The sequence below is a fragment of the Panthera onca genome, chromosome D2, assembly GCF_046562875.1.
Source record: "Panthera onca isolate mPanOnc1 chromosome D2, mPanOnc1 haplotype 2, whole genome shotgun sequence".
Classification (NCBI taxonomy): domain Eukaryota; kingdom Metazoa; phylum Chordata; class Mammalia; order Carnivora; family Felidae; genus Panthera; species Panthera onca.
Window position 1 is genome coordinate 8437180 of NC_138349.1, and position 23322 is coordinate 8460501.

At 51.1% G+C, this 23322-nt stretch overlaps 1 protein-coding gene across 2 annotated transcripts in view; it reads left to right on the forward strand.

Moving 5' to 3' along the window:
* CPXM2 (carboxypeptidase X, M14 family member 2) overlaps nucleotides 1-23322 on the forward strand; it is a 140581-nt gene that overhangs the window by 114676 nt on the left and 2583 nt on the right. Inside the window, exons 8-13 of one of the 2 annotated variants that reach the window (XM_060641267.3) lie at nucleotides 2102-2230; nucleotides 3470-3661; nucleotides 4670-4849; nucleotides 10285-10582; nucleotides 15267-15406; nucleotides 17280-17379. In XM_060641267.3, coding sequence (XP_060497250.3) covers nucleotides 2102-2230; nucleotides 3470-3661; nucleotides 4670-4849; nucleotides 10285-10582; nucleotides 15267-15406; nucleotides 17280-17379 — 1039 coding nt within the window. Of the gene's footprint in view, nucleotides 1-2101; nucleotides 2231-3464; nucleotides 3662-4669; nucleotides 4850-10284; nucleotides 10583-15266; nucleotides 15407-17279; nucleotides 17380-23322 lie in introns of both variants that reach the window. The other variant, XM_060641266.3, reaches the window with a different exon arrangement.

A 23322-nucleotide genomic window follows, 5' to 3' on the forward strand; every position in this document is an offset into this window, starting at 1 on the left:
CCCCTCCCTCACTTGTGCCCTCTCTCTCTCAAAAAAAAAAAAAAAAAAAAAAAAGACTCCAACTCCAGTAAGACATCCTTGACCCTTTTCAGGAATAAGCAAGGTGGACCCCTGCCAGGTCTTTAACGGGGCTGGCGGCCGCTGGAGGCACCTCCCTGGCATTTCAGAGAGAATTTCTCTCTGTGCAGAGGGAATTGTAAAGAACCTTCGTGAAGGAGATTCTTTACATGCCCGTGTCCTCTTTGCCGTGTGTAGAAGGGGGTGCCCGTGACACCACAACACAAGGAGGGAGTGTGGCCGGTACGAAAACACTGTGATGGGCGGGGTATGAAGAGGTGACTGTTGAGTCCTGGCTGAGGCCGTGCCCTACGGAGCGATGTCTCCACGGCGAAGTGTGCGTTCAGCGGAAGGTGGAGGTTCTTCTTCTCCGGCGTCAAGGTCATGATCTCTAACACAGGTGGCACATTGCTTCTGTCTCTGATTGAACGGGGGAGGAGGGTAGGCACTAAACGACAGCCAGGCTCTGTGCTGGATGGCGGCGTTTGTTGCCTAGTTAAGGATGACCCGAGTGCAGAAATAGTCATTGATCTGAACCAAGCCAGTGGATCACGTGCCGATCAGGATTTCCTGAGGACGATGCTGGTAGCTGAGGGGGACCACAGTCTGCAGGGACTGGCACGTGGGGCCCCGACTCGGATGGTGGCTGTGCCGCGGCCGTCTTCAGCCTGGTCGTGGTGTGCCGCTGACAAAACGGGCCGCAGAGATGTGCCGGTGTCGATTGCTTTGCCCCACCTTCAAGGACAGAGAAGAGCCCTCGGAGTCCAGAGCCCTGGCCACATCTGGTACCGGCTGGGTGACCCCGGGCAAATCGCTCAGTGTCTCTCTGAGCCTCAGTCTCCGTATCTGTAGAGGGGGAACAATCACCTCTGCCTTACCTACTTCCCCTGGCGGTCGTGATCGTGAAATTCAGTGAGGAAACAGATGCGTGACAAATAGAATCGTTGACATTATTAGTGATATTATTACTGTGCTTCTGGGGAAGGCGGGGTGCGACGCATGTGGTTCCACGTCAGCCCTGCACGATGTATGTGTCCCTCATGGTGACGGGGGTAGAAGCTATGGGTCCCTTGCATGCTGGTCCTCCACTGACGGTGAGTTTCTGCTTTGGCCTTGTTGCGGACAACGGTCCTTTATAATCAGCTTCTCCTTTCTCGTAAGGGCAGCCTGTGCTCCTGTGACCAGCAGGTGAGCCCTCCTTACCTCCTTTGGCAGCTTGGTGCACCCCCCACCCCCTCCCGCTGAGGCTGTTCATCTAACAACCTTGACTTTAGAAGTAGAATTCAGGAGTGCCTGGGGGGCTCAGTCTGTTGAGCATCCAACTTTTGATTTTGGCTCAGGTCATGATGCCAGGGTCGTGGGATCGAGCCCTGTGCCGGGCTCTGCACTGAGTGTGGAGCCTGCTTGGGATTCTCTCTCTCTGTCTCTCTCTCTCAAAAACAAATTAAAATCTTTTAAAAACAATTAAAAAAGTAAAATCCAGGGAATAACGCGTATCTATTTCACTTCCTTGCATTTCCTTGTCAAGGCCCGCTTTCCTCCCCCTTGTAACCACATGACCCCCGTTATCATGGCTTCTCTGGACCCCTTCATTTAGCACCCGTGAATTGGGTCATCAAATGACTACCCTCTGTTGCTGCACCATGAGCTCCAGGGGGGTGGGAGCGCTGTCCCTTTCCTCAGCCTGGCATCAAAGATGCTCATTAAGATATGAGAAAAATTGATATTCAATAATAAATGTTTATTTAGGCAGGGATAGGGAGATACAGGGCACAGTGTGTCCCTTAAAGGATCTGTAGTCTAGCGAGGAAACAACAAGAACACAGGAAACCACAGTAAAAATGGTAATACCATCCTCAAGGGAGGTGATAATCACAACTGGAGAAGAACATTCCAGGCAGAAGGGATAGCGCTGGTGTTGGGGGGCGGGGAGGGCACGCGGGGGGGCCGTGGGAGGGGAATGGCAGGTGGCCGTCTTGGGAGCCCTTCACCATGAATGCATAGCCATCGTTGCTTAGAGCCTTAACTGCATTTTGCTTTTCAGTTGATGAAGGTCGTGAACGAAATGTGCCCCAACATCACCAGAATTTACAACATCGGCAAGAGCCACCAGGGCCTGAAGCTGTATGCCGTGGAGATCTCCGACCACCCTGGGGAGCACGAAGTCGGTGAGGTGGCCCCTCTGTGATGCACCTGTCCCTCCCTGTCTGGTGCCTTCTTAAAGAGCAAGGAGATGGTTCACCCCTGCGAGAACATTCATGAAATAGGCCAGGAGCTGTCCATGCACCGCCCTCACATAGGCAGATTCTGCAAATTTTGGTTCTGTGAACCTCTTACCTTGTGATACGGGCTGTTGGCTCATCTAAGCAAGAGATACCTTTCTTTTCTCCAAATGAATCACATTTAATTCTGTCCTCCAGCTCTGAGACCAGTCACACTAACCAAAGAAAACAGTGGCCAGAGACAGGACAGAATCCTTTTATCGAAGAAAATTCTGGACTCCCTGGTCATTAAGGGCTCAAGTGAGAGGAGGTCCCCTAAATGTCTTTTTAAATCTCAATTCTGTTTTCACACATTTCCTATTTTCAGCCTTTTCCCGAACCCGGATTCTCCTCTGGGTCAGAGGGACTTCTCTGGGTTTTCTTCTTGGTAAATCTGCGAGTCCTTTAGAAACCCACCGATATTTAAGTCTGGGACCGGTCTGCTTCATTCAGCTCTAAATTCATCATTATTTCAGGAGTTCCTCCTAGAAGTTTCTTTGAAAGGGTGAGGGCTTTGTCTGCGGGTAAAATCACATTTCCTCAAAAGCAGTAGCTTTGCCGGTGAGAGAAGGAGAAATATTGTCAGCTTATGCCTGGCACTGATAAACACAACATCGGGAAAGCTGAGCTGTTAAAAGGGGAAAACTCAAAGGCAGCCCCCTTGTAGAATTGCGTCAGTGCCTGTTTCCCCTGCTGATCTATGATTTTTCTACATGTTTTCTTCTATACCTGACTATTGGCGAATTAAAAAAAAAAATGGTACTGATACAATTTGGGGAGGGGGTATTTGGGTTTTTTTTTTTTTAAATGTTTATTTATTTCTGAGAGAGAGACAGAGCATGAGTGGGGGAGGGGCAGAGAGAGAGGGAGACACAGAATCCGAGACAGGCTCCAGGCTCTGAGCTGTCAGCACAGAGCCCGACGCGGGGCTCGAACTCACAAACGGTGAGATCATGACCTGAGCCGAAGTTAGTCGCTCAACCGACTGAGCCACCCAGGCGCCCTGGGGTGGGGGTTTTTGTAAGAAGAGGTAGAGTAAAATTGTAAGTATTTATCAGGGATTTTTTTTTTTTTACCTAAATGGTAAGGGCTGTTTTGCTAGAAGCATCCATATGAACCTGTGTTTTTTCCCGTCTTGGAGTAAAGGCGAGCCAGAGTTCCACTACATGGCGGGCGCCCACGGCAACGAGGTGCTGGGCCGCGAGCTGATGCTCTTGCTGCTACAGTTCCTGTGTCAGGAGTACTTGGCCGGGAACCCCCGCATCGTCCACCTGGTGGAGGAGACCCGGATCCACATCCTCCCCTCCCTCAACCCCGATGGCTACGAGAAGGCCTACGAAGGGGTAATGATGCCGCCCCGCGTGCCCAGGGCAGCGGCGAGGCCCCTGCCGGCAGAGCGCCGATCTCACTTAACACGTCATTAGCTCTCCTTTGAGCGTCTCCCTGCTGAGCCAGGGGAACCCGGCGGGTGTAGGAAAGACGCAAAGCAGGGATTGAGAATCGTGGGGATCTGAGACCCGCCAACGAGTGGGAAAAGTGAACGTGAAGAATGATATTTGGCACGTTTTCACTAACAGCAGTAGACTAGAATAAAAAGAACACTGAGCACGGTTCGAGCGCAGCATCGGGGCAGGCCCTCACCTCTATTATTGCCTGTTTGCCAGTGCTCCGAGGAGAGTTGTGTGTGTGATTCTGATCTGTTATTTATATTTCAGGCTCTAACTGTGACGTAGAATGTGGTAGGTCACTGACTATACATACTGTAGAATTATATGGAGAGGATTGTTCGTATTATCTGGGAATAAAATGGGAAACGGTACTGGGTACCCGTCCCGTGAACGTTTACAGTACAGACTTTGGGTTGTGTTTATTGGTGCAGAGCTGGTGAGGGGTTCTCAGTCCCAGATTTGCCAAGGCCAGGTGGTTAGGGGTTTGTGAGCCGGACTCGTGGGCATGGCAGAGAGAATCCGTTGACGCGGTGGTGGTGGTTGATTTTGCAACGCCAGACTCTTAGAGTCATCCCTCCTCAGAGTTCCTCATCTGACCATTCTAGAAGCTTTCATGGGAGGGAAGGAGGAGGAAGGGGCGTAATACTTCTTGAGCTCGGCCATGTGGCAGGGGTGATGCCCTCCCTCTTGGAGGGATTTGGCTGTATTACTCACCACCCACCAAGTCGTAATAGAAAATGCTTCAGTGTTCCCTTCTGGGCGCCATCTTTGGGCCAGATGATGTGTAGAGGCTTAGAGATCCACCCAGATGGGGATGGGTGGTGGACATAGAGATGGAGACATCTTGTGTGAGAAGAGTCCAGAAGCCCCTGTGGGTCCCTCACGTTCGGAATTGTTTCCCAGGGCTCGGAGCTGGGCGGCTGGTCCCTGGGGCGCTGGACCCACGATGGCATCGACATCAACAACAACTTTCCTGACCTGAACACGCTGCTCTGGGAGGCAGAGGACCGACAGAATCTCCCGAGGAAAGTTCCCAATCACTACATTGCGATCCCTGAGTGGTTTCTGTCTGAAAATGCCACGGTGAGTAAAAATACCCCACGTGCAGAGCCGAGGAAGGCCACGGTGAACACCCACTGGTGTTGGTAGAGAATCTGACATTTAAGAACAAGACAACGCCAGTTTTCCTGTCATGTTTTCTCCAAAAGTGGGGAAGTGTGCTAGAGAGCAACTACCTTTAACGTTGGTATTTTCAGCTCTTCTTCATAAAAGAGAAATCATCGAATCGTATTCCTTTACAACCACACAGGGCTCCGACAACAAAGAGCACCCCGCACCCTTCCCCTGCATCGTGCACGTTCATTACCGTCCTCGTGGCCCTGAGCTTTGGTGGTGCCATGGAGTTGCTTTGGAATTGGCCGCAGTCCTTCCTGATTGCTTGAGATACCTTATTTTTATTTTCATAAGTCTTCATGGATTATTTCATGTTGTGCTTCTTTGGAAGGAAAAATGCATTCAATGAGAAAGGCGTTCCTCGAATTTTCAGGTGTTCTCTCACAAAGAGCGTGTTGTAGAAGAAAGACTTTGCACAAAATTTTGCGTGCCTTTTATTGCCTGCCCTGCCCATAGTAATCTACCCCTCTACCCCTGACCTCTGAGTGTGTGTGTCCTTCAAGAGATCTGCCTTGAGTTAGGGGTAAGTTCAGTGGGAACAACAGAAAAACCAAAATGACGATAGCTTAATGAGGTAGACATTTTGGGGTTTTTTTGGTGTTTGTTTGTTTGTGTTTCACATAGAAAGACCCTAAAGGTAGATGACAGAAGCCAAGCAGCCAAACGGAAGCCCCGTGATCATCAGGAACCAAGGACTCCTCTGTCTGTCTCCACCATGTTAGCGTGTGACTTTCATTCTCAAGGTCATAATCTAAGATGGCAGTAGGTACTCCAGCTGTCATGTCTGTGAAGGAAGAGGAGAGAAAGAGTTAAGAAAAAAAACAAACCAGTAAAGATCCTCCTTTCAGACTCATTGATTAATTTTAAGAGGCATTCTCAGAATTTCTACGTAATACTTACGTCTTGATCTCATTGGCCAGAATTTAGTCAAAACATGTTATCAACCTATTATGAGGAAGGCTGGAAAAAGCTGTGTTTTAGGCAGCACTTTGCAAGGTAAAAAAGAAAATACAGATACCAAGCACTGGCTTCTCTTCCTGAGGAATCCAAAGAGAAATGATGAGTGGATAGAAGGCAGCCCCCCTGTTCTGCCTCGGGGTTCCAGCCCACAGCGGAAGAAGAGCAGCATGGTTGCCTCACTTAGGGATGCACAGGGTGGTGTTATCTACACCCTCAAGAAGCAACCAGTCAAGCAGTGTGGACAGACCGTGGCGATGCCCTGTGGGGTAATTCGGATGCCCAGGGGCAGCTTACTGGGGGTAAAGGATTCAGGGCTTCTGAGTCTTCTGCATTCTCTTTTCTATTTCCTAATTCCATCCTGCACAATCCCCTCCTCCCACCCCCCACCCCCCGTTTTTTTTAAACTAGCGTACTAATGATGTCTGGTAAAGCTGGGAATTCAAATGATGTTATAATTTTGGAACTCTTGGACCAGAATTGGAATATGGTTGCCAGCGTCCTTGGCCCTGTGGCCATGAGCGACAAGGAACAAGTTCAGCACGGTCCTAGAAACCCTGGGATTTCAGTCTTTGCTTTAAGACTAGAATTTCGCTTTTTGAGCTTGTTGTGTTTTGGAAACACAGGGAGAATTACATAGATCTGCCACCACTAACACCTTTTTCAGTTGTGGCTATGTTAGATAAGAAGTCAGCAAGGTAAAGGCTTGAATAGCAGTCGACAGGCTTGACACAGGGACCTGAAAGAATCCTACACCCCCGTTAGAGAATGCATATTCTCCTTAGTAATCCCTGGAGCATTTTCAAAAATAGATGATGCTCTGGGCTGTAAAGGAAATCTCAACCAGTTTCGGAGAATAGAAGTCAGACCGTGATGCTCTCACCATCATATAGTTCAACTAGAAGACAGTAATAAGGTTAATGAAAATATCAGCATGTATTTAGAAAATTAAAAAAAAAAACCCAAAACTTCTAAATAATGGGTCAAAGAAAAAGATTATACTAGCAACTAAAAAATAATTAGAACACAGAGATAATGAAAATATTACATATCAAAATTTGTGGAAAGCTGCAAAACCCTCCTGTGTTTTTTGGAGTTTTGTATCTTTTCACGATTATATTCCAAAGAAGAGAGGCTAAAAATGAGCTAAAGAAACTAGCAAACAAATAACAGAAGAACCACCCCCCCCACACACACACAATGTATAAAGATTGTGATCAAAACATAGGAGCAGAATCAATGAAATGATAGAAAAACAAGAAAAAAATATGAAGTGATTTGTCTGCAGAAAGAATCATTTGATAAGATTTAATAATCACTCTCGGTAAAATCTCTCAGTGAAACTTTGTCATATAGATAGCTAGTTTCAGAGTGAAGAAAGCCATTCCAAATGACATTAATCATAAAATAAAAGATTAATAAACTCAACTACATCGAAATAAGAAAGCTTGCTCATCAAAAATTTAAAAACAGTAAGAGGGAAGCTAAAAACTGAGAGAAATTATTTGCAAATTAAATAACCGGAAAAGAATTAAAAATTCAAGAGACATAAAGAATAACAGATGAGAAAAATATAAACTGCTCAATAGAAAAATGGGTAAGAGATATGAAGAGGCAATTTGTGGAAGAGGAAACATGGTTAATAAACATGAAAATATGTTCAGCCTTACTAGTACTAAGGAATGCAAAAAAGAGAACATTTTACACCCACTGGTTGGCAAATTAAGAAGTCTGACAGTAGCTGAGCGTTGGAGAGGACTTGGGGCCAGTGGATCTCTTATGCGTTGTGGGTGCAAGTATAAATTAGCACAGTGACTTTGGAAAATAATTTGGTTATCTTGTAAGGTGGAACATGTGTATATGCTAGGACTCTGCGGTTCCACTTCTGGTGATTTGTGCGAGATACATTTCAGCACGTGTATGCCAGAACAAAGTTCAAAGCAACACTGTTCAGTACAGCAAAAAATTGAAAGTTACCTGTATGCCCATCATCACAAGGACAGAGCAATGATGAGATCTTAGCACCGAAGTGGAAAATATCGAGTTGTAGCTTTATGCTACCGTGCAGGTGCATCACGAAACATGCATTGAGATGAAAAAATTGCAGAAGACAGGGACGCCCGGGTGGCTCGGTCGGTTAAGCCTCTGACTTCGGCTCAGATCGTGGTCTCACGGTTCATGGGTTTGAGCCCCGCGTCAGGCTCTGTGCTGACAGCTCAGAGCCTGGAGCCTGCTTCTGATTCTCTGTCTCCCTCTCTCTCTCTCTCTGCCCCTTCCTCTCTCTCTCTCTCTCCAGATAAACAAACATTACATTTAAAAAAAAAAAAATTGCAGAAGACAACAGTGTGGCTACCCCCTCTTTTTTAAGATCGAAAGCAAGTAAAACCACATAATCTATTTTTAGGTATACACATATAAGATAAAACAAAACAGAAAGAATAAGAATCGTATATCATTGAGGATACAGTGGTTGCCCCTGAGTGGGAAGCAGGAGGAAGGGAGGGGCGGAATCACATATTACATAGAAATTGTCTATAAGATCTGGTTTGGGGCATGGATGGTGGGTTCACGGGTGTTTATTATATTAAAATACAGAGAAGGACAAGCGTGGACCAATGATGATATGGTGTATTGAGCGAAGTTCTATGATTAGTCCATTCCAGGGCTCCTGATGTGTTCAGGAACAAAAACAAAACTTAATGAATCCTATCAAGTCAATTTCATTCCTTAATCAACTTTCTGTGCTGCACAGTTAAGCCATTTCCAGTGTTTATTTCTTTTCCATTATCAGATTTTATTTTGCTGGGACTGTCTTCATAGGAGTCAATAACTTAGGGTAAATAATTAGATTCATGAGCAGTATTTGACCCTGTCAACCTAATTTTTGCATCTAATGTTGTCGGTTCTTTTTCTTTCCTTCCTTCCTTCCTTCCTTCCTTCCTTCCTCTTTCTTTCTTTTTCTTTCTTTCTTTCTTTCTTTCTTTCTTTCTTTCTTTCTTTCTCTTTCTTTCTTTCTTTCTTTCTTTCTTTCTCTTTCTTTCTTTCTTTCTTTCTTTCATTCTCTCCCTCCCTTCTTTCCTTCCTTCTCTTCGCTTCCCCTCCTCTTAACCCTCTCTCCCTTCCTTCTTTCCTTCCTTCAACTTTTTGTCATAAAAAATGCCATTCATAGAAAATTAGAACGCTCTAAGGGTCCCCATGTGCGTCTCAACCTCAGTGCCTGTCGATTCACCTTCCATCTACATCTGTACCCACTTTCTCCCCCTCTCCAGAATTACTGGGGTGAATCCCAGGTGTGGTATCATTTCATTTGCAAATACCTCAGTAAGTATCTCTAAAAGCTTCTTTTAAAACCATAAATGATTCCCATGATCATATCAAAATAAATTATTTCTTGGTATTATAACATATCCCGTCAGTGTTCATGTTTTCCCTATTATCATTCTCCATCGCTCTCTCTCTCATAGTTGGTTTAAATCAGGAGCCAACTGAAGGGCCCTCATCGTGATGGAGGGCTGCGTCTTTCAAGTCTCCCCTACCCTGTAGGTTTCTGCCATTTCGCTTGCTGTCTTTTATCCTCTTGCCCATGTCGCTGCTTCTCTTCTAACAACTAAGTTATAAGCAAGCAGATTACATCATCTTGTAGCCTTTTCCACTGCCTGGGTGCTGCCGATTGAATACCTGCCATGTCACGTAACGTCTTCTTCTGCTTTCTGTAAACTGGCAGAGAGATCGAGACCAGACTAGGCTCCACAGAACAGGGGTTGGCGAACTACAGCCCGTAGGTGGGCCTCTTGCTGCCCAGGCTTGTTTGTGTAAGTGCTGTTTTATTGGAACACAGCCACGTTCATCCGCGTATCGTCTCTGGTGCTTCTGGCTACAAGGACAGAGTTGAGTAGTTGGGACAGAGACCACAGAGCCTTCCAGACCTAAAGCATTTCCCATATGGTCCTTTACAGGAATAGGCTGCCGGCCCCTGGATGGGAGGCTTGGTCATATTCCGGGTTGATGTTCTCTCTTAGGTGTTTCTTCCCTCGAGGGACAGACGGTATTGGCTTTCTCTTTCTCTGTGCTTTGCGGCCGCGGATGAACATCCCTGGCCCCTTAACTCATGGGACTTGCCGAGTATTGACAATCTAACTCTGTCTTTCCCTCCGTGCGTCAAACTGGAATATTCCTACCAAAAGAAAACTTCCCTCGATTTATCTTTTTTGTGTAATCCACGATTTCCACAAAACTCGGTCTTCCCCGGACGGATTTTTGAAATTCTACGTTTTGCTAAAAGTGTTCGCGAAACGGTTGCTCTTTCCACTGTGTCCCCGTTTGGAAGGTAGCGAGAGAAAGCAGTCCCCGTCCCGTTTTCGCCCCGTGTAAATTCGCCCTGTTCACAGGTGGCGGTGGAGACCAGGGCCGTCATAGCCTGGATGGAGAAGATCCCCTTCGTGCTGGGTGGGAACCTGCAGGGCGGCGAGCTGGTGGTGGCATACCCCTACGACATGGTGCGGTCCCTGTGGAAGACGCAGGAGCACAGCCCCACGCCCGACGACCACGTGTTCCGCTGGCTGGCCTACTCCTACGCCTCCACGCACCGCCTCATGACCGACGCCAGGAGGAGGGTGTGCCACACGGAAGACTTCCAGAAAGAGGACGGGACCGTCAACGGGGCCTCCTGGCACACCGTTGCCGGAAGTAAGTCTCTGGCGGCCCTGCTGTCGTCACGGAGCCGGACAGGGAGGGACCCACGGGCCGTCCCCTCCCAGCCCTCCCTTATCACTTGTCATGGGTATAATAGCGACCGAGGTCCGCCATCTACAGGGTGCCAGCACTCTACGTTGACTGCTCCTTAATCCTTCCAGTGGTCTTGGGGGGCTGTGGCTACTCTCCACTTTATGAATGAGACAGCCGGGGCCTGGTGACTACGAGGGATCTCTCTGTTTGGCCCTGTGGCCCGCTCTTAGCTCCTGAGCTATTCGGATTCTGTAGGGGGTCAGAGATGAGCAAATGTACACTTGGATGAAGGATCGGACCAAAAGGCACACCCGGCCAAGGGACAGACAGCACGCTGGTGTTGGCACTGGAGCCAGGGTGTTTTCACCCGGAGCTGTTCCCATTAGTGGGGCGTCCCCTGCGGTAGGTACCCGGAGGGGCCGGGCGTTGATCCCATGCTCAGGGGTGAAGCGACTCCACGCTGCAGGTGTTTCCTGAGGCCTGACATGGCGTGATCGCTGTTTCACAAATCTCCTGTCTTCTGGAGGTCAGTAGACCGGCCTCCCAGGCACAGCAGAGCCTTTGGTCGAAGCCCGACTGCATACGATGCAGGGAATAGGTGGTATTGCTTCTGGCATCCGCACAGGACCAGAGAAGCTTCCAGAAGGGACTCTGGGAATTCCTTCACACCAGCCCCAGAGGACGCCATAGTCCCAGTTTCAGGATAAGCTTTCTTTGCTGTGTCCAGGCTGCCCCGGCCCAGGGCTCCCAAATGTGGAAGGATAAGGATGTCACATTCCCTAAGGTCCCTCAGCTTTGGGATGGCAGGACCCCAAGCAGAATGGTCATTGCCTATTTTCTTGTCTCTGGGGGGGTGGGGGGGTGGTCGTCAACCCAGCGATGAATTTGAAAAATATTCCAGGTCAAATGGACCTGGATTCAAATTCCATTTCATCACTCAGATGCTGCGTGACCCTGGGCAAGTTACTTTCCCTCTCTGACCCCCGTATTTCCCATTTGTGAAATGGGCACAGCGAACGATGAAGGTGATAGGCCCTTTGGGGCTGTTGTGAGGCTCGCGTGGGGGCTGGTGCGAGCGTGGGTGCGGGTGTGTTCTCTGTGTAACCGATCAGAAGCACGCAGCCGTGACTCTTGCCGGTATCTGCCTTCACATACTTTTCCGGTACGTGTCCGTGCTTGGGAAAAGAAAAATTTCCAAGTAGTGAATAGATTTGTTCCTGTGGCCACTTTTTAACGGGTACCGACATCTTGCCGTTTCTTTCTTGGTTACCTCCCCCACAGAGGTATTTCATTTATCCCCATCATAGTTTTGCCCTACACAGAATAAAAAGCGAATAAAGGCAGATCCCTGTCGAGCAAGGTAACTTCATGGCCACAAACCATTGTTGCTTTTTCCAGTTCTAGCCCCAGAAACCCACAGCCACCTTTACGCGAAGTATCTGTTTATTTTTCATGGCTGCGGTGTCTAAATCCGGCACGGACCCGGCCCAGGTTTCGAAAAGCTGGCCGCCACACAACCACGAAGGCAGCATTTGCTTTTTCCCTATCGGTTATATTTTTTTCCACTATTTCAGGGACTTGTGTGCAGAGCCACGTGGCGGCTCGAGCCTTCATCCCGCTTCCTCCTGGCCATGTGGGGAAGTGTGCCGATTCATCTCGCTGTAGATTGATGAAATGTGACTTCTAATTTCCTTCCCTCCCCCTCCACCTCCGCTCCATCTTTTTGTGCGGATCTTGTTCACTCATTAGCGGTGACTGACAGGCATTAGTTGACGGAGATGGGGCGGTGGAGAGCAGGCTTCGGGGAAGCTCGGAACACACGTCGCTTGTCGTGTGTGTGTGTTTCCGGTCCAGAGCGATGCCGCGGCCCCTTTGTTCCTGGGCTGCTATCTTGCATCCCCTGCCCCACGATGAAGGACGGGCGGAGTTGGCGACAGGCACGCGGGCCTTACGGGACGCACGGCTCCGTGCTCCACGAAGAAGCCGTGACACTAGGGTTCTAGGCGAAGAGAGGAACGTCTCGCCCACCCGGCAGGGACACGGGGTTTGTGGGGACTGTGTGGGTCATGCCCCAGCTCCTTGCCCACACGTTCCGCTTTCGAAGCCATTCCTCGAGGAGTATTCTCAGCTCACGGGCCAGAAGTCAGCAGCAGAGGTGGCCGGGTTCAAGCTTTTGCACCCTTCTCCTGGCCGTTCAGCATCTCACCGACTCTGCTGGCACTTAGAGTGCTTCGAGGGCACATTGCAAGGTGGCAGACCCGCTCCAGAGTTTCGTACGTGGCACCGATTCATTTCCGTACCAGCAAGGCCTCAAAGATAGGGGGTAATGAAAATGTTACGTGCACAGCGGCATTCGGCCATCTCAGCGTGTCCTCCCCGTGCTAACCAGGGAACATGGCATTCGTCGGGCCTGCTGTGCCCTCTTGTAACTCCACACTTCGGGTTCGAGTGAATGAGTCGATGTGGCGTTTTGACCAACCCTCTCCACCCAGACCAGGCCCCCGCGAAGGATGTTCCGTTAATGTGGCACGGGCCCACTCCTTCCATACCTCAGCTCTCTGCCCCTGTCCTCGTTTTATCACAAATGTGGTCAGAAGCTAATCTGGTGACACGTGACCGGTTCACGTCTGGAACCCGCCAGAGAGAGTGGCTGTATGTTGAGTGCCATTTTGGCTGTGACTTGAGCAATCGATTAGGCAGCAGATTGATAACATACCCAGGGCCCTGACTTTTAATCCGGTCTTCCTACTGAGCGTGACGGCGGGAGGAGGCGGGAGGGAGGGAAGACGCGTGGCGAGCACCAAGGCTGGTTGACAAGCCGGACCTGCTCCTTTGCTCAGTCACTGTAGGGAAACCCAGTGCACCCGACCTCTGATCTCTTAGTCCTGGCCCTCAGAACCCATGAGGGGAGCTCGTGCAGGGGCCTCCTGCTGGGCGTGTGCCTCCTGGGGTCACACAGGTCATAGCTGCGCCCTGTCCTTCCTGATCACCCTGTTCCCCCAAGACGAAAATATTGGAAAGAGCTTAATGCCCCCTAACATTCATTTGTTCACTTTGCAAATATTGGGTGCTGTAGTGGGTTGAATGGTGACCCCTCCTCCCCCACCCCGGAAGTAATATCCCTGCTTCCTAGCCTCTGGAACCTGTGACTATGACCTCTTTGAAGACTGGGTCTTTGCTGGTGTAATTAAGTTAGAGGTCTCAAGGTGAGGTCATCTTGGGTTACCTGGATGGGCCCTAAATCATTGACAAATGTCCTCATAAGGGACGGAAGAGAAGACATAGCAGAGAAGGCCATGTGAAGACAGAGGCAGAGATTGGGGTGACGTGGCCACAAGCCGGGGGCCACCAGAAGCTAGAGGAGGCAAGAGAGTTTCCTCCCTTAGAGACTTGGGAGGGAGCACAGCCCTGCCAACCGTGTCCTTGATTTTGGACTTCCAGCCTCTAGAAGCATGGGAGGATACATTTGTGCTGTGTTAAGACCCCCAGTTTGTGGTCCTTTGTCACAGCAGCCCCAGGACCCCAGTGCAGAGACTGACTCCGTGCCGGGCTGGGCGCTTCCCGTCCCGTTGCAACGGCGTCAGGGCGCGCAAGGTGCATCTGCCGCGGGGCTCAGTGGGTGGGGGTGTTTGTCCTCCAGCCCCCTCCGGCCAAGCTCTGGAGGTCTAATGACTGCATCTTAACGTCATCGCGTCTTTAGAGATGCTTGTTTCAAATACAGTCACGTTCTCAGAGCAAGGTCTTGGTTCAAAGCCTGACCCTGGCTCTTTTCCAAGACCTGGTCCTGCATACGTTTCGTAGCTGTTCTCTCCCTCATTTTTCTTGTCTGTAGAATTGTGCTGTGCTGCCTCCCTCTCTGCCGGGCTTGTGGTCAGCGGATACAGAGTGCTGACCACAGGTCCTGGCCTTACGGGTGGCACTCAGCAAAGGGTGGTAGGGATAGCTGTTGGTGTGGATTAGGGAGGAAAATGGCCAGCTCGGGGCAGCCTAACTATAGAGAGAAACTTAAACGCTTAGAACCCATACTGTTAACTCATGTCACTTTATTCTACAATTATATATATTCTAAAACTATATATTATTCTAAAACCGACTGGGGGGCTCGGTTAAGCGTCCCGACTCTTGATTTCGGCTCAGGTCATGATCTCACAGTCGTGAGATTAAGCCCCGCATTGGGCTCTGTGCTGAGTGTGGAGCCTGCTTGGGATTCTCTCTCTCTCTCTCTCTCTCTCTCTCTCTCTCTCTCTCCCTCTCCCTCCTCTCTCTCCCTCTCTCCCCATCAGCATGTGTGTATGCGTGCCCATGTGTGAGCACTCTCTCTCTCTGTCTCAAAATAAAAACACTTAAAAAACATAAAAATCGTATCTTAAGCTATTTCTGAGTTTAATAAACAGAATCTGAGTCCTCCTCTTGTCAGAGTTGTTCCTGTATATGCCTGTCTTCCCCATAAACCATCCCGGCCGTGTCCTCCCCTCTACCTCCATCCCCTCCCCTCGCGCTTGCTGTCATCTGTGGTCTGTAGTAGGTGCTTGATACGTCCCTGTTCAAATGAAGTCTTCTGAGCCCCATTCTTGAACGTTCTTGCCGTCTCCCTCCTGCCACTCTGAGCACCGTTCAGTGACCGTGGTGTCGGTTGGCTCGGCAGGTCTCAATGACTTCAGCTACCTTCACACAAACTGCTTCGAGCTGTCCATCTACGTGGGCTGTGACAAGTATCCGCACGAGAGCGAGCTGCCCGAGGAGTGGGAGAACAATCGGGAGTCCTTAATCGTGTTCATGGAGCAGGTACGGATGGCCTGAGACGTGCTGTGCTGGGGGCCGGCTCAGGATGGGGGTCGGTTAGGGGGCTGAAAGCCCGAGACCGAGTTCACGCTTCGGACGGTGGCTGTCATGCTGGGCCGGCCACAAACAGCGCTGGCGGGAACCATCGTCTGTCTGCACTTGATTCAGCCCCACGAGGTGAGCTGTGTAAGACCACGTTGATTGCCTGCACTGGGTCATAGCGAGTGCGACCGGATGCTGCCCTGTAGGGAGGGGTGACACGTGTCCGAGCCAGCGTGCCCGGACCCCTCGTGTTCGTCTGCTGGGGCCGCATAAAAGCATAGACGCACAGGGAGCTTACGCAACAGAAATTACAGTTCTAGAGTAGGCAAGTCCGAGATCAGGGTGTCAGCAGGTTGGTTTCATTCCGAGGACTCTCCTTGGCTGGCAGGTGGCCGTCTTCTCCCAGGGTCCTCACGTGGTCTTTCCTCTGTGCACACACACTCCTGGGGTCTCTGTGTGTCCACGTTTCCTCTTCTTATAAGGGAAGGTCAGAGCCACCCCAGTGACCTCACCTTAGTGTCATCACATCTTCGAAGACGCTGTCTCCAAATACAGTCACATTCTAAGTTCCTGCGAGTAAGGACTTCACCAGGAATTTGGGGGGACGCAGTTGTGCCCCTCGCACGTGCTGCAGGTGACGGGGTGCTCCCTGGGAGGGTGTCACAGGCACCTGCCAGGGTTCTGCTTGCAGCTGGTGAGGAAGCCCCACTGTGCACGCTGGGAACCTCACACGCCTTCCCTTCCTCCTGCTCTCAGGGACACGCCCCTCTTGCAGCTCTGAGTAAACCAGTTCTCGTTTGGTGCTACAACTAATCCACTAACATCCACGCCCCACTAAGGAACAGACTAACCGGAAACCAGAGGAATAAACAAAAACGAACACTGGGCCTCAGTTATGTGACTGCACCGTGATCCCCATCCATTTGGAAGGACGGTCCTGAGGCTTGCAGGACTGCACACGGAGGCCGCCCTTCCTGTGGGTTGTTGTAGGTGAGGGGGAAGAAACTTTCGGGCAGGGCTAGCGTCCCAGTCTGCCCCACCAGGGTCCCCAGAGACTCTGTGCAGCCCCCAGTGCCTGGCACAGGGGGTGTGAGCCTGTTCTGTCTAGCAAAGCTGTGAACGCTGTCTGTCTGCACCCTGGAATTTGTGAGGGAAGGCTCTTTCTCATTTCATCCGTGAAAGGAGAGAAGGTTCTGATTATTCTGGAGTAATCCTGTGTAGCCAAGGTGCCTGCTGTGGATAAAATGCACAGGCACAGTAATACGTATAAAGAGTGTCATTGGAAACGATGGTATGCCGGCTTGGGTTGTCACATCATTCTACAGATGGGGAAACTGAGGTACAAGTTTCAGAGTGACACATGTCATGTGACACAGCTAATCCGCAGAAGGGCCCTGTGGACATACGACATTATAGGAATGTCAATGTCATTATAGGAATGCCTTTGACTCTCTTCTTTCCTCTCTGACTCTTACGTCATTGGGTCTATGTATTAAGTCATTATCGATTAGGGAAGTCCAAATAAATGTGCCGATAAAAAATTAAATTCCATTTTTACCGGGTGTGGTTTTTATGAGCCATCTAAGCTCCTAAAATTTTTTAAGCCTCTGGAATAATTGAACTTCAGGGGAAGACTTCCCAGTACATGGACCCAAAAGGAATACAGAAATTTGCACACCAAATGCAGGCACAGCCAGGGAGCTTTCGAGCTAGATAGGGCTTTGAGAGGCTTCCTGGGGGCACTGGGCTGGCATTCGGCTTACAGCCGTCTTCACTGTGCGTGTTGGGTTGAGCGAGTCGTGAGCTCACCGTTTCCTGTCGTGTTTCTGAGCAGGTCCATCGTGGCATCAAAGGCATGGTGAGGGACGCCCACGGAAAAGGAATTCCCAATGCCATCATCTCCGTGGAAGGTGTTAACCATGACATCCGAACAGGTAACTGCGAGTGTAGATGAACTGTCTCTCGGTAGGAAATATCTGTTTCCTTGAAGCATTTTTCTTGGGTCAGCACCACATGTTGCATGCCAGAAACTTCGTACGGAGAGCTGAACGATTGTCTCCTGCCTCAAACTTAACCGTGGAGACCCTGGCAAGCAAGGCGCTCAGCCTGTGCTTTCTGGGGTCTCCCTCATTCGTGTGAAAACCAGATGCTCGGGGGGGTTAAAGGACCCACTGGCGGGTGGGGCCTGGGTTCAGGCGTCTGACTCCCAGCCCCAGGCATGTCCCTGCTCACTCAGGGCTTTCGTGCTGCTGTGAAACCCACGAAGCCTCTCCCTTGTGCCCAGGGCCGTCGTCACCCGGGGTGGCGCTCAGTGTGTTCGGTGGGATATGAGGAAACACTGACCTTGACTTTGACGGGTAGTGTGGGCAGCATGATGTCGTGGCAGGTGCGCAGGGAACAGAATTGGCGAGAAGCCTAAATCCGCTTGTGTGCAGGGGCTCTGGTGGAGACGGTGCGTCTGCACACAGAGGTCTTTGTCCGCCGGGGACACTCTGGGGAGCGCTGCGTGCGTCATAGTGTAGGCGGATGTGCTTTGCTTTGGTGTCAGCTGTAGTGAGCGAGGCATTGGGACCGGGCCCTGTGTTTGTTTCCCGCGGGGGCGGGGGGGCGGGGGGAGACAACTGACCACAAACTTAAAGAATTAGAAATTTATTCCCTCACTGCTATGGCGGCCGAAGGTGTCAGCGGGGCCGTCCTCCCTCTGGAGCCCCTGGGGAGGATCCTTCCTTGGCTCTTGCGGCTTCTGGTGGCTGTACGTGCCCCTGAGCTTCCTTGGCCCCATCACTCCAGTCTCTGCCTCCATCTTCCGTGGCGTCCCCCTGTGTCTCCTCTCTCTCGGATAAGGACACCTGTCATTGGATTTAGGGCCTACCTACGCCATCCAGGATGGTCTCATCTTGAGATTCTTAGTTATACCTGCAAAGATCCTTTTCCCAAACAAGGTCACATTCGCAGGGTCTGGATTAGGGTCTAGGTAGTAGGATGTGGACCCTTCTGGGGGCCATCATTCAACCTACTACAGGTCCTACCTGGGCACAGAGAACAGAGTCAGCAGTAGGAGAAGGGAAATCGTGATCGCCATGAGAAAGACCTGTTCAGCCCTCGGACACGCTTGAACAACTGGGAGAGACAGGATATGAGGCCAGCTCAGCAGGTGTTTGGTGTGGCCTGACCTGTACCCCTTGGCTCAGGGGCTTACGCTGTGCTGGGTCGGCCAGCGGTCTGGGTTTGCCTGGGACTGGGGGTGGTTCCCAGGATGTGTGACTTCAGATTTAAAATGGGGGACAATCCCAGGGAAACCGGGTCAAGTTCACTTTCCTCCCGTGTCCCCCGCGTGCTATCACCTGTAAAGCCGATGAGAGTTGGGATGATACACAAGGTGCCCATACGGAACGGATGCTCCGCCTTGGTTCTGCCCTACAACCCCCGCTTTGTCAGCGCATGGATACAGAATCTATGCCCGCTCACCTCCTCCTTAGCTGCCAGCCGGTCCGACCCGTGGCACCTGCCAGGCTCACCGTGGTACCCCGGGCAGGCTTCTCCTGTGTCTGCCCTCGTAGCCCCGCAGCCAGGGCAAGCTTGTCATCAGCTAACTGGGTCATATCACCCTTTTATCGAGCCCCACAGGGGCACCCCAAAGTCCTCAGGGCACGCGTGTGGCCATACAGGATTAGGCTGCTGGTTACCTCCCAAACCTCTCCTGGGGTGACCGGCTGTCTTGGTTTGCCCAGGACTGTCCCCATTTAAAAGTGAAAATCGTTGAGTCTCCGTTTCGGTCAGACAGTCACTGCCCTGTGCTTGCTGTCCTCGGTAGTCCCCGCCGGCTCCTTCCTCGAGGACTCAGGCCACACCTTGGGGTCCTCACTCCAGCCCCTCCTACTGCCCGAACCTCCTTCCCTCGGGAACCCCTCGGTTCCTTCCTCGTCCCCTTCGGGTCGCTGCTCAGATGTCACCGTGTCAACGAGGCCCACCACGGTGGCCACGTTTTCTAACCCCGTACGCCTGCCCCTACCACCTGCTGCTTCCTCTGAGCCTCCAGCTTTCTCCTCCCGTAGCGTCTCCACCGCCGGCCTCTGACACCCTGCAGGCCAAGCCCGTACCTCTGGCACCTGTTTTGTTCCTGCTTCTCCCCCGCTTGCTCCAGACCAGGCGTCCTTGACTCTTTTGTGCCTCGGTGAAGTGCAGGCTGCACTCAGTAGGTGCTTAATGAATATTTGTTGGATGAATGGATGAAGGGATGAGTTTGAACGAATGAATGGACACGGCATGGTGTTTCCGGGAGTGCGCAGAGAATGGCAGAGCTGGGAGTTGAGCCAGGGGCTTGAGACTGTGAATGCAGTGCCCCTGCCCCTGTGCTGCCCCTCCTGAGCGGACAGGAGCCTTTTCTCCACAAACCCTTCACATGCATTAACAGACCCGGTCCTTCCAACACACGCTCCCATTTGACCCGTGAGGAACCGAAGCCTCTGGGGCCTTCGGACGGGGTAGGCTGGGATTCAGGCTGCACACACGTGCTGCTCAGTGACGGGCCGTCTGCCGACGTGCCTGCTACAGAAAGCCAGTTATCGTTTCAAGTTTTTTTTTGATGTTTATTTTTGAAGGAGGGAGAGAGACAGAGCGTGAGGGGGGAGGGGCAGAGAGGGAGGGAGACACAGAATCGGAAGCAGGCTCCGGGCTCCGAGCCGTCAGCCCAGAGCCCGACGCGGGGCTCGAACCCGTAAACCACGAGATCACGACCTGAGCCGAAGTCGGAGGCTTAACCGACGGAGCCACCCGGGCTCCCCAAGCCGATTTTTGTTTCAGTGGGTGAAATGGAGCTGAAATGCCACGCGGTGTGATGCCATGACTCGCCTTCCTGTTTTCTGAAACTCCCTCCTGCTCATGCTTGAGGACCTTACAGCCCCTGCCCGTGAGGTTTCACATTGTGCAGCGTGGCATTTGGTACATCGAGGCCCCTCCCGGGCAGCCGCTGGTTCCTTCGTTCATTCACTTACTCATTCATGCATTCAGCACGCAGATTCCAGACTTGCGATGGGCCGGGTGTTACGCAAGGTGCTGGAGATCGTTAGGAACAGAAGGGACTGTATTTTAAACGTTGCCAACAAGCTCCTGTGAAAGAATGATTCATAAAAGAGCCTAGAACATTCTTGGGACAATTCGTGCTTTGTACACAATGTGAGAAAACATGAGGGTTTTAAATGGAATTGGAGAGAAAGAGTCCCAGGGACCCCACAAGCCCGAAGAGAGTGCTATGTCTACTGAGCTCTGAACCTCAAGCCCCTGTAATCACAGAGATGGTTTCGATGAGCCGATGGGAGCCGCCTGCCCATCTCCCTTTATTTCCCCACGAAAATAATTTCCCAGTGTATTCTCATGATACATAAACTCCATACTTCACACATGGCTCTTTACTATATTGGTTTCAGCCTCTTTCAGTGCTCGACTTAAGCCCTGCATTTGCCTTGATTTCTCTCTGAGCTTCTGTGACCTGACAAGTTTTGTTTCCGGAGGGATTTTGCAGAAACTAAACAGGGGAATTGAATTTCACAGAGAGAGAAGCAAGTACGAATGCTTTCTAGACGCACGTAATAAGTATGTTGGCCAAACACCTGGCTCAGAAAGCCCCCTGAGCGTCCTCTGTCTGGTGGGCACTGACCTGACCTGACGAGTAGACGAGTGGACATTTGTTAGCGCCTGGGTTGTTCCTTCTGTCCACCGTGCTGAGCGATGCCAGCTGTGGAAGCGCCCCCCCCCTCCTATAATTCTGCAGAACATTCACCCTTGAACACAGACCTGCTCACCCAGTGATAGGGGTAGTGACCTAACACGCTGATCCCTGAGTTTCACAAGGTAGATGGTTCTAGACTTTACCAGGGGTCGGGGCTGGAAGCACATAACAAGAGCCCTGGGGGTAAGCGTGGGGAAAGCCGACACAAGAACTTCTGGGGGAGAGGGTGCATTGCCAGGCAGATGAGAGATTCAGGCCTCTTCCATGTTTCTGAAATGGAAACTTATAGATTATAGAGCTGGCCCACCTCATTCTGATTCCGTGGATCGAAACAGATTCCCGATGGTTTCATTTTTTTGGGGGGGGGGGGAATTTTTAATGTTTATTTTTGAGAGAGAGGGAGAGTCGGAGTGCGAGCGGGGGGCGGAGCAGAGAGAGAGAAGGAGACACAGAATCTGAAGCAGACTCCAGGCCCTGAGCTGTCAGCCCAGAGCCTGATGTGGGGCTCGAGCCCACGACTCGTGAGATCATGGCCTGAGCCGCAGTTGGACGCTTAACCCACTGAGCCACCCAGGCACCCCTGCCATGGTTTCGTTTTTAACGTATCCTGTTGAGCACCTCCCGTATGCTGGCCTAGAGATACTGTGGTAAACGAGACAGATATGCCCCTCACCTCAAACAGTGTACATTCTAGTGGGGGGAGACATATAAGTAGTTGCCAAGGAAAATTTAAAAGGTGATTGCAGACTATGATGATAGCCCAGAAAGAATTTGGAGGATATATAGAAACTGGTGGGAAAGCCAAAGAAGGTTCCCTCCCTGAAGGGATGAGCACAAGCTGGTCTTTGGAAGAACAGGGAACAGTATTTCGGTTGGAAGAAACAGTAATTACAGAGGTTTAGAATCAAGAGTTAAAGACCAAACTCATGGGGTTTGTTTGTGGCTGGAGGGGGTGGGGGGCAAAGGGGAGTGGCCTGCGAGGACCCAGTGGGGATTTTCTTGGAAGACTCATCCCCTAGAGGCATGGAACAGAACTCATTGCTTTTGAATTACAAAAAGTTGGCTTTATTATTAAGAAACAAACTTTAGACATTTAAAGACATCTCAAGGATAAAAGAGCACAGGAGTTGGGGGAACAGCATATGCAAAGGCCCTGAGGTGTAACGTGTGTGGCCCATTCCGGGAACCAGTGGGAGGTGTTCTGAGTGCCTGGGATGCAGCAATGTGGGCTGTCCATGTGACCGTGCTCAAAAGACAGGTTCAAGGACAGGGCAGCATGACATGAGAAGAAGGAGGCCCCCACCATGTGGAGGAGGGAGCCTTCTGCTTTGGAGGAAGAAGAATCCCTTCTTACAAACCTCCTTATACACTTAGCGGTGCCCATCAGCATTTATTAATTATGGGTTGTTGTTTTTTTGCCCCTTCTCTGCTCAGTGAGCACCTCCCTTGGTGAGGACCCTGCCCCCTTCCCTGGGGTGTTTCAAAATGACCCAAAGTACTCTCGAGATGGTGCACTCTGAGAGGTCTCGCCTCCAGAGGCCTCTAGCCGCTCAGACAGCCTTTCCGGGCGGCCGGCTCTTGGCCTTAACACATCCGTCTGGTGTTCGCAGGGGAAAAAGCATCCAGAGGAGTTAGGACTTAGTAAGTTCAAGTTCACGTGTTAATAAGACATTGGGTTCCCTGTGTATGTTTCTCTTTACCACATTCAATCCCCCAGGCATTCACGGAGGGCACACCGTACGAAACACACTAGAAGTGTTGAGGAGTGAGACACAGGCTCTCAAGGAGCCGACAGCTTAGCACAGGGCCTAGCCTCACACTCGAGGACGCGCGGTCTGGTAGGACAGGTGAGATGCGTGAAGGGGGTGGCACGTTCAGGTTTGCCCGGGGGCCGCGGGACCCCAGAGGGAGGTCTCAAAGGGTGAATGGCATTGTGACGCTCGGGGAACCCCTGACGGGCTCTTGCCTCCTGGAAAGCATGAGATGGCCTTTTATTTGGTTGAAAAGCCTGCACTGTCACCCAAGGAAGACATAGGGTGGGCGCAGCGCTGAGAAAGCCGGGGAGCCAGCCACGTGCGTTGTGTGCACCCCGACCTCTCACCCTGAGTCCTGTTTACCAGTTAGCAGGCCGAACTGCCTGCATAGTTTG